At 33.4% G+C, this 12,000-nt stretch overlaps 1 protein-coding gene across 1 annotated transcript in view; it reads left to right on the forward strand.

Annotated features, from left to right (window-relative positions):
• Positions 1–2,198, forward strand: part of Qin (tudor domain-containing protein qin) — a 199,947-nt gene extending 197,749 nt beyond the window's left edge. The window contains exons 23-27 of the mRNA XM_076910591.1: positions 704–1,186; positions 1,274–1,367; positions 1,483–1,636; positions 1,715–1,874; positions 1,979–2,198. Of these exons, the coding sequence (XP_076766706.1) occupies positions 704–1,186; positions 1,274–1,367; positions 1,483–1,636; positions 1,715–1,874; positions 1,979–2,095 (1,008 nt within the window). The 3' untranslated portion in view covers positions 2,096–2,198. The remainder of the gene's footprint in view (positions 1–703; positions 1,187–1,273; positions 1,368–1,482; positions 1,637–1,714; positions 1,875–1,978) is intronic.
• Positions 2,199–12,000: the final 9,802 nt, after the last annotated feature.

The following is a 12,000-nucleotide window of genomic DNA, read 5'->3' on the forward strand; positions in this document are numbered from 1 at the left end:
ATATAACTTGGTAATTGATATTTCTTTCAAAATTGAGGCTTTTAAGATTGAGATGATTTATTGTATATTTCCTTAGTTTTATTGTAATTTCTTCTATATTTCAGTAATTTTATTGTAATTTCTTGTATATTTCCCACTTTGGAGGTAAGAGAGAGAAAGATATATATAAAAAGCTATAAAAAAGAGAGAGAGAGATGCCGCGGACCTCACTCGGAAACCCCTGGCACCATCTCTGTAAAAAGTGCTCAAACTGGTCGCAACATAATTATCGACAGCGAAGTGAACTACTCAAAAACTGGTGACGTCATCTCTGCGGAAAATACTGAAGTCAATGCCTGACTAGTTTTAGCGTTTCTCCGAGAGATGGCGATAGTAGTTCTTAAGTAGTTCACTTCGCTGTCGGTACTTGTGTGCGACCAGTTTGAGCACTTTTTACAGAGATGGCGCCAAAGGTTCTAAAGTAGGGTCGATACCATCTGTCTCACTCTTTCTTATTGCTTTCTTATATACCTTTCTCTCTCTTACCTCTAAAGTGGGAAATATGCAATAAATGACAATAAAATTATTAAAATATACAATAAATTGACGTTTCATTTGCTATCTATATAAGTAGTAGTAGAATATTAGAATTTTTTTGCAGTTATTTATCAGTATGTTCAATCCCGGATAGTATTAAATTTGTACACCTACAACAACGTTCCAGATATCTTTAACAATGTTACCAAACAAATACTGCGACAAGGAAAGAGATCTGCTTGAATTTCTTATCAAAAATTACAAAATGAATATCGAAGCTAACATCAGCGAGTCTTACATGTCGCAAAGCAGTACGCCTACGTATCCTGATTATACGGATCCATTGATAGAAAGCTTGAGATTAAATTATTCGAATGACGAGATAACGGAGGATCCAATTATCAGTGGAAATTCTGAATTGCTTACGCACACGGATGTCGTAGAAAAAAACGAAAGTGGTACGATAACCGATGTTGAGAATCTATCCTGGGCTAAAGTAAAGGAAAGAATAATCGCTTCGACTCCTTGCGTTGCCTCTGACGAAGACATTGCAATGAATTACAATACTCTGGACATACCAGATGACGTAGACTACATCGAAGTAGAGTTAATTATCGGTATTCGTTTTACCGAATTTCAAGCGCAATTAAAGGAAAATATTCATTCACCAGTATGTAACGACATTACCATTATGTACTGTATTCTTCAACTTTTTTTTTAAATACCTCGACTGAAATTAACGTTCTCTTCCTTTTAGGTTCTAAACGAATATTATACACAATATGAACAATTAATGACTGAATTACAAGAAAATGCGTGTAAACAACCAATGATTACAACTCTTGCAGTCAGTGAGTATTAATTGTATACATTTAAAAAAATTAACTATAACAAATAATTGCTCAATTTTATAGTTACATATTTTATAGATTATAGTATAACTGTAGATTCATACTTATTTTCTAGATACACCGTGTTGCGCGAAATTTGCTCATGATGGTATTTGGTATCGATGTCTTATAACAGAATCTAAACCTATTATAGATTCAGACAGCGTTAAAATTAAACTACTTTACATCGATTATGGTAATGACGAATATAGAGAAATAGATTCTAAAACGTAAGTTATTTTTATCTATTGTAAAAGTAATAAAAATATTTAGCGTAAAAATAATCTGTTTCTTTATTTATGTAAAAGGTATGAACTGTATACCTTAAAAAAAGAATGGACTGAAGTACCTGCTATGGCAATAAGATGCAAATTATGGAATATAAAAGTTAGTCCAACAGCGGATTCCGATACGCTAGTGTCGCAGTTAAACGAACTTTTAAATAAACGTATTATAGCTACAATTAAAGTGAGTAATTATATATTATAGTTATCCATACTTTTGATAAATTTTGCTGCAATATATATTTAAAAATTATTACTGTTTATAATAAATAAAAATGATTGTTTCAGGACACAGATGAGAATTTTATATATGTTGAACTACGTGAAAACGAAAAATGCGAAAACGTTATATATAAGTCACTTATCGATGAAGGTTTATTTGAAATTATGCAAGAAGAAAATTGATAAAGTCCATTATACTTAGATATTAGCATATTGTTTATTTCAATGACGTATATATTCGACAAGGAAATATAAAACTATTAAATTTCCGAAATAAAATTTTATATTTTTGTTTTGCGCCTATTCGTTTATCGTCAACACAAATATCAAATTATTTTTAAAACATTATTTGCTATTCCGAACCAAGTTTATATTATTATATTTTTACAATTTCTATACTATTTTAAGTTTATTTTTATAAAAGACCGCCTAAAATTAAGTCAAATATATTTATGTTCAACCATGTACCAGATTATGTAACTAAGGCTAATGTACAAGATTTGATACGTTTTTATATAAAATAAATAATTGATATTTAAATAGTGCATTTTTGTATACCTTCTCCTGTTCGGACGCACCACTTGGAATATTTCCTGCGTGGTGCAACTGCTACTGGTCTACATGCCTACAAGAAGCTATATAAAATTGCTGCCAGGCAGAGCTGATACTCTCTCAAAGACTCCACTCCTCATCCCTGGGCAGCTAAAATATCATAGATCATTTATTTCTAAGTTTGAAAGAATCATATCCGACGAGTTCGTTTGGAAAATTTATCTACTATAATTAGGTTTACGAAGATTTGTTCGAAATCAATTTAAATAAAACTAATTCTATGGCAGCCATTGGCTTCTAATTATTTACTATATAATTTTTAATTGTATCGTATCGCTATATGATGCAATTAATAATTATACATATATTAAATAAATAGAACCCGGGTCTCACCACGTGGAGGTTGCTGCGAATGGAGACCCACCCTAACCGCGTCCCATCCACCCTCCTTTTATACAAAATATCATTAAACAAAACCTCCTTTCAATGTACATTTGCGACAAGTTCGATCTCCGATCCCTATGCAAACGTACAATGGAAGGAGTTTCATAAAGAATTTTCGCGAGAAAGAATTGTTACAAATGAAAGGAAACACAAATACCCTGCCTAGCCAATAATTGTCTGAATTTCAAACCAATCAACCTAACTAGAAATATATATCGACTTAAAAGAAGTGATATCTACCTATCTATAGATCTGAAAATATTTCACCCTACGTATGCAAAGATCGAAGAGAACACAGTACATGAAGTACTTTGTATTCGTGAACTCGAAGTGTTTGCAAAAGCAAACAACAGAAAAGAAGCTCTGAAGTAACAAAGGAAGAATACAATAGAAGATCGTGCACACATGAACAGAATCGATCGAATATACAAAATGCGGGACAACATATGAATGACGACAAAAAACGACAGAATTGAAAACATTGGAACATTTAAAATAACGCTGGAAATACAGAAACGAAGTCGGAGGGTATCCGACTTCACCACTACACACTGCTACAACAAGGCTGAAGCGGCATGCTTCATGTAGCTATAGAATAAAGGAGGAAGGAAAGAAAGGAAGGAAAAGAGAGGGGAAGAACGTTTCGTCCTGGGCCTGCTAGTGGACTCATCAGTAAGGCTTCCTAGCAGACCCTGCCTTAGACGCTGGGATATTAGGGACAGTTAAGAACTTCTATATATTGGAAAGGAGAGGCTAGCGAGTACTTTCAGGAAATTGTAGGCTGTGCTGTCCCTCTAGTGGCGATAGTCGAAAGGCCGCCACAAGGACCGCCATGCGACTCACGGACCGTAGATCGATGATGCTGCTGACGTCTGGAAGAAGTCATCGGGAATATTGCTGATGTCTGGAGGAACTGCTGCTGTTGTTGCCTCAGCGAAGATATGGCAAAGGCCTAAAGAAAGTCATATTATGAATTAAAATTCATGTTATCACACAATGAATCAGTTAGGAAAAAATATTAAGAAATATTGCTTACCTCTAGGAAGACATCATGAACGTTGTCGTCAGGGTAGAAGTGGTAGATGAATCCATCGTAGAAGGGGCTGGAAATCTTAAATAGAAACCATATTATTATAATTTGGCCTTTTAAAGTTGTTGTTAATGTTATTAATTATTAATTTACTTTATTGTAATTAATTTTGTGATTGATTACAATAAACCAATGACAAATATGTTAATTTAGTAATTAAAAAAGTTTAAAAGTTTATCGAATTTGAAATTGTAAGTAAGGTACGAAAGATACTTACATTTTTGGCTTTTGAAGCACAGCTAGTTCCTTTAGGTAGACAGAAATTTGATTCTACTATCGAGGCAGCAAATATTAAAAAAAAAATTTGGAATAAAAAAAAATAAATAAAAGACTACAATACTATTGCCATTTATACGAAGCAAACACTGACTCTACTCTTTCGCGTATGAATATTACAAAAAAAAAATTTAATTATAATTAGAGCAGCTATGCTCTAAAAAAATCTAAAACTATTTATCGTAACAAACACTGACTCTACCGATCGCATTGCGCGCGATCACCAAAATATTCTGGAAGAAAAACATTGTACATGGGGGAACAAGGGGTAAATAAAAACAACACACAATTTACTGTCGTATTATTCTTCATCTTTCCCCGATCGAGCGTTTGTTCAAAAAAATATTACTTCCCTTTAAATTATTCAACTATGCAAAAATATATGTATATATAAATAAAATAGATTATAAAGTTTGAATATATTCAATAAAATATATCCAAATATTATAAATTATTTATGAACACAGTAAGAATTCGTGATTGATCTATAAAAAATCAATTATGATTATTTGGTATCAGAATTTCAAGTATATCCAATGTTCTTAATTAGTGGGCTATATTATATGCTATAAGTATTCAAAATAGCTTGTGAGAATGATTATTAAACAAATAACTCATTACTTGTTACATACATCATGTGTTCATAATCAATTATATATAAAATGTTACCATATGATCAATAATAAGGTAATATAAATTTATACCATACGCTCTCATCAAGTTCTTACAATCTTTGCATCACACCTCCCTCAATAATAATAATAATGTTGGTTGGTCATTATATCCATCCCTTGAAAGACATAATTGGTCTAAAATCTGTAACAGAACAAAAAAAAAGCAATTAGAATAAATACACAAAGGTAAAATTAGTTGTATTAAGATTTTATAATAAATGTGTTCATAAATCTTGTTTTCAAAGTTTAAACAGAGTCTATGGACAACTACGAACAATGAAACGCATAATAAAAAGAAAGTAAGAAGAAAATTCAAAGATAAATGTATATTTATAATGATAATGTTCAATAAATAGTTAATCGAGTATGCAATGATTAAATAAAGTTAGTAATAGAACAAAACTATAATATAATTATAATTGAGAATACTACGCAGTTGATAAGCAAGCGTATGAACGTACCTCGAATGTAGAAACGTGCCTCGAAAAGTTATATCGACAGCAGCGAGCGACACACATCTTACCGCCAGTAGAGGACGACGCGAACTGATTGCCGGTACCGCTCGTCGTACGCACCGGAAGCGACCGAACGAGCGCGAAGACGTTCGAACGAGACCGAAGGGGCTCGAACGTAGTTTCTCAACTACGCTTCTACGTTTCATTCTGTGGCCTTGGTATTTCGCTATCTGCATCAACTATAAACAAATCAGCTAATTGAAAATCTACTACGAGAGACACGTCTCGAAAATACGAGTTCCAGGAAAATTCCCGTGCGTATCTTTCTGAGAAAAGTACACACCGTTGTGTTATTGTATACATTGCCCTAGATAATTTGTACAGAACAATTTGTACTGTTCTATAAGTGTATATCTACGTGTAAATTACGTATAATATATATAATATTTCGCTATACATATTATTTTATTATCTATACAATGTAATTGTGAATATTGCACTACATTATATACTGAAATACTCGAGTTCTTGTCGTAAGAATGAAATTATTGCAATAAATCTCTCTCGAGGTTAAATTCAACTATCGAAAGGTAGAAATATTAACTATATGGTGTTAATTGCGAATATTGCAGTATATTACCTACTGAAAACTCGAATTCTTATCCTAAAAAGGAATTTATTGCAATAAATCTCTTTCTGTCCAGGCAAAATTTAACTATCTTTCAAAATTTAACTAGTCTGATACATTATTGATACCATAAAGATTATTGGAAATAAACGAAATAAAATTATTTTTCACTTGCAAGGAAAAATAATCGATTATATATACAAAAATACGGGGATGTAGAAGAATCATCGGGGAAATAGGAAATTAAAGCTTTTGTAATTTGCAAATTTTGCCTTCTGAAATAAGTTTAAACTTTCATAGGCGGTTTGAGTATTTTTCACAAAGATGGAGCCAGGAGTTCCAGAGGAGGATCAGCATAATCTATCTCACTCTTTTTTATAGCTTTCTTATATATCTTTCTCCCTTCTGCCTCTAAAGCGGGAAATATACAAGAAAATGTACAATAAATTGCAGTAAAATTATTGAAATATACAAAAAACTACAATAAAACTCAAGTTTTATATAATACAAGTATAATATAATATAATATTTATACTGTATATTAATGTAATTAAATAGTCTGAGGTATATTTACATAAAAAATAACGGTTTCTCTAAAAATAATGAATACCAATGCAAAATTAATGTACATATATACATACGTACAATTTTTACTTACTGATTTACAGAAGATGCATCTGCGATGAGATCCCAGAGATGAGACTCCAACTGGACAATGAGATAGTAAGATGCATGTGAAAACTAAATATTGTTATATATCGAGGCATATTTTAATATATATATATACATGCTTATGTCCATGTTAAATGAATTAAACACATTCGGTATTTATTTAATTTTAACAGTAATTAAGCCAAGCAGCTATTTTTCCCTTAATAAAACTCGATAATTACTATTAATTCGATCGTTTTCGACGAATAATTATGTTATTAGAGCATATACATACATCTAATTTACATAAAATTTATGTACCATTTTATGTACTACTAAGATAAATAGCTAAGTGCACGTATTTACTCCATAAATATAGAAATTACAAGCATTTGTAATATTAAAATATACCGCCTGTGGTGGGGAGTGATCAATCAACCGCAGCAAGATCGTCGATAATTTCGGAAATACTTCAGTCGTCCAGCGACCGTGAAAGTGATCGGGTATGGACGAGATTTGTGGAGATGGTCGTGGCCATCGGTGTTGGATTTATGCGAAGAACCTTGGCTATTGGTGGAGAACCATGCTGCGATTACTGATCTTTATATTCGTGGAGAACTTTGACTGATGGTGGAGGACTATTCTGCAATTGCTGATCTTCACGATGGTGGAGGACCTTAACTGATGGTGGAGGACCATTCTGTGGTTGCTAATCTTCACGATGGTGGAGGACTATGTTGCAATTGCTAATCTTTCGGATGGTGGAGGATCATTCAAAATATATTAATGATAGCTTATGAAAACATGTAGAGAATACATAAATGTAATAGAGGGTGGATGGGATTAGGGTTCTAGGGATGGGTCCCTGCGTAGGTGGGACATCTTCGTCGGTGGATCTGGGTACTTGGTAATGTTTTCGAGAGATTGCGCTGTCGAAAACGATATCATGCTAAGAACTACGTATTACATTTAAATTATTTGTAATTTATTTAAAATTTTCCGAACTCTTTGCAGGAATAGGAAACTTTACATAGGCTGCGAATGATGATTGTCTAGGTAATACCTACATCTTTCGCTTTCTCTAAAGAGAGCATAACAAAACCTATAGTTTTTTTATATGAATAGTATTCCCAAGCATACTATGTTAATTTATGATAGGATGATAGTACAGGCATAAACTAATCACCCAATTTATCTATTTATCCTAAATTTCGGGGGCTCTAAATCCATCGTATTATTTTAGTCTTACTCATAATATTGCACAGAATAGTTAGAATTACAACTAAACGTAGTTTCATTTTTGCATAATTGATTTAAAATAGAATAGAGTTCTTTTTTCTTATTCTATTCTGAATCGATATCTGTAGCATAATATTGTATGTGTTATCAATTGCGTAGAGAAAATGATTAGCTTGTGCATGAACAAATCTACTAAATCAAAAGTCACTTCTTATAATCATTAATAGGGAGCTTCCTAAACATTTCTTCTTTTTAACGTAAGAAAATTCGCTGGTCCCTTATTTCCAATATACTTCTCAACGCAATGCTAAGAAAGTTGCCAACTAAAAGGGGTACGATTTTAAATACCCAATTACTGTTTCAGCCTTTGTTCTATTTAATTTTTTTATATATAGTCATTTATTAGGATTGATAAAAATTTTTTTATTAACCATGTCTCCATATTGTAAAATTGATATTTTATACTTTCAAGTTAATGCTATAAGAATAGCTGCAAAATACTCTTAGATGTACATACACCTGCTGAACGACTAAATATTCACTGTTAAGAAACAGATGATTGCTAATCACACAAGTAACAACGATTTCTTTCAACTCCAGAATGATAACAGTCGGGAAGTTGCAGGTGTTTCTTCTTAACAATACGATATTTCAGAATTTTAGTCACCGCCAAAAGGTTCCAAATGACATATCTTGCTATGATACCATGACATTTCATATTGAATAGTCAGCAGTTAATGTCATAATAATTTACCATTCACAGTAGGAAATACAGCGTTTTAATTTCAGAAGCAACGCTTTATCGTGCTAATACTTTATCTGCATGCTTCTTAAACGCTATACATTATTCTGTCATCAAAACGAAGATTCGATTTATCAATCTGCATTTGAAACTTTCCATCGCGAAGCATCCTGTCCGGATATTAAAGCAATTAGCTACAGGTAACACATGAATATTTCCATGTATCAACTAAGTCGGTCTACGGAGAATTTTTTTAATTCAAACTAAAATATCATTCGATACGATCGTTAGATATTGTGCATAGAGACAGAATTCCATTAGAATTTTACGGTTTACATAAAAATTCATCTGAATAACCCGGAGCACCGTGGACAGTGATGGTGGGGATGATGTTAGGGAGATCCGCTGCCCGTGGCCGATACCAGAGGTCTGTACACGATCGCGTTCAGTCGGTGCGTGTTAGCGGCTCGTGTCGCGCGTTCTTGGTTCACTTCTTTCCTCATCGTCGTCGTCGACACACAACTAGCCGCTTCGTTCTTCTTCACGCGCGTTTTCATCCGTAATTCACTCTCTGTAACAATCGTATTGTCCATCGAATGACCACGTTGTGACATCGAGTTGTGTCGGAAAGAACGTTCTCTCTTTGGACAGCCAACATCGATCCCTGAGACAACGATCGCGAATCGAAAGGTAGGTTTGATTTCGCGGCAGGTGCTACGGAATCGAGAAACACGTGGACCAGCCACGTTATTCGATGACAGCTATTCCTTTTCGTACAATGTTAAACATTCCACGGAAGATTTTTTTCCATACACGATTTGACGTCTATGTCGGTACTAGGAGTAGTCAATTCGACAATTACTGTCGAAAGCAAGTTGTATATGTGAATTTTTGGATATTGAATTAGGAATTCAATGGTAAATTTGGCGTTTGAGAACATTCAAGGCATCGCATGTACAGAGATTTGTCTGTTTTTACACGTTGTTCACAATGTAATTTGTTGATTAATTCGAAGTCGATAAGGGTTAAACTCGTGCGACCGATGGCACAAAACCTCCCTTTACAACAGAGTTCGCTATTCGTTCTGTAGACATTCGAAAGAAATCTTCCTATTGGTTGTTGCAACGTGACACGTGCTGAGGAGATTCCCAACGTTTATTATTACAAAATTGTGTGTTTTTTCCCGTTGAATAATCTTTCAATAAAGAAAGATAAAATATATCAACTCGAAATTCGGGAGGAACAGACATCGATCATTTGTTTTCCAAATATATCTTCGGCATTATACGAGATTCGGTGGTTAGGCTTAAAGATGAGTTCGTGGAAATGAAAGTAACATGTCGATAAACGGAGGTTGAAAAGTAAAAGCGGCTTTGTGCAATAAGACGAGATTGTTTGCATTATACAAGGTAAATGGAAGATTGTTTTGCACCTTAAGTTACTCGGATGAATAGAATTAGATATGTAATCGTGTCAACGGTTCCCCAGAGTGATCGTTAAATAATTCCCGCGGAAAAGAGGTTATATTCAGAGCATCGTTATCACGCTACGACCTTATGTAATATTTATATTTTTCTTTTATTTCTAGTATATAAAGCTAGACTCGGACGATCATAAAATTTCTTTCGCGTCATTGACATTGACAATTAAAGCATGCCTGATTACGACGGGAATCGAAGCGCGCCAAAATTTGAATCCTTTCGCATACAATATTTGCACGTTTCACATTTTCCTTCTTTTTTTTTTCTTTGACAGAATAATCACAAAAGTTTTAATACTGTACCCATTATCATTTATGCATATACATTGCTTGCTATTTATGTAATTAAATTTTTAACAGTGAAATCGATTATTCTGAAACAGGCGATGATAGTTTTCTCGAAATTTCTCCATGTTCTGTGATATATTACAGTTACTTTAGTGAATCAGGAAATTAATGAACATGTTGACTAAATTATCTTCGCGAAAGAACTCATGTTTCTGTCATGGCAATAATAAATCAATCCCCTATTTTCGAAATTTCGAGCGCACACATTTTCAGATAACAAGGAATTTTTTTAACCGCAGGATTTTTTTTTTAACAAAAATTGAAATCCAAACACTACGCTCATATACGACGATAAAAATTTATTTTCACATTTGTTTATTATTTGCTTTTTCAAGTCTTTCGTCACGCGTTGTTGGACATTGCGTGAACAGCATTACAAAATTGGCTTCCTCAGTCATTTTACTGATCAATTTGGTGTGAAGGTTCCATAAAAGTATCTAGACCTCGTTATGTGAAACACGTCGATTCCAATGTCTATTTTTATTTTTGAAAATTACACTTCCATTCACTGTACACGCATTCCGTTCCCTTAAAACTTGCAAGATAAAAACTAATTCGTTGTCTAAACAGCGCGTTAATAATATCGTTAATTTGATATTTTCATTTTTTATGCTTCCCCGATCTAATGCCATGTTCATAGCGTTTAGTTTGTCAGTGTTTAAATCCCGTGAATCGGGTGATAAAATTTTATCACCAAGTCACGGTTGCAAGATATTAAAGACGAAGGTCGCAAGCGGATCGATCTATCGTTTCTTTCTTTTTTTTTTTTTTTTTTTTTTTTTTTTTTTTTTTGTTTCATTTCTGTTTAGACGTTTCGTGGTACCAAGAAAAATAAGGGAGACATTCAACAGGATGCTTGAGTTAAGTCTGTTCCGCTCGCGTTATTTTCGTGCTGGTATTCCTCATGCGTACGACATCTCCGTAAACTCTCGTTTTCTTTTTTCCTATGCTTTTCTAAATTTTGCCGTCGTCTGTCGCGTTTAAGGAAAGGTCAACGACGATGTCATACCATACGCGATGCAGATAATTACTTATCGCTTATTGAGTAAAATTTCACGGTAAAATTGCTTCGTCTATATTTTGCATTATGCGTGTACTTTCTTTACACTTTTTCTCGGCGAGAATTCCGAAGTAGGAAGTGGTCTAAGATGACAATCGCATTCGTGTTTCTTGTGGGTACTTTTGAATCGAATGTGGCTGATTTATTGCTGATTCTTCCTTTCGTAACTGTTGGCTTCTTGGATAACAGTAGTATTTATACTCTGAACTTTATTTTTTTTTAGCATGTACTAAGTGTTAGACGAATATTTTTAAGCGATAGACCTACTCCTTTATGCAGATAGATTTACTCCCTCTTTTTGGTTTTATATAATAAGAAGGAGGGAGGAAGAGATGGCATTGTATTTTAACGTATTTAAATATATGGATACTTCTTATCGTGAAAGGCGCAAGAAAATGAAAAAAATTGCATTCGCTATTTTTGCAATATTTATGCAACTGTACTAGATT

Source organism: Xylocopa sonorina, chromosome 1 (genome assembly GCF_050948175.1).
Source record: "Xylocopa sonorina isolate GNS202 chromosome 1, iyXylSono1_principal, whole genome shotgun sequence".
Classification (NCBI taxonomy): Eukaryota; Metazoa; Arthropoda; class Insecta; order Hymenoptera; family Apidae; genus Xylocopa; species Xylocopa sonorina.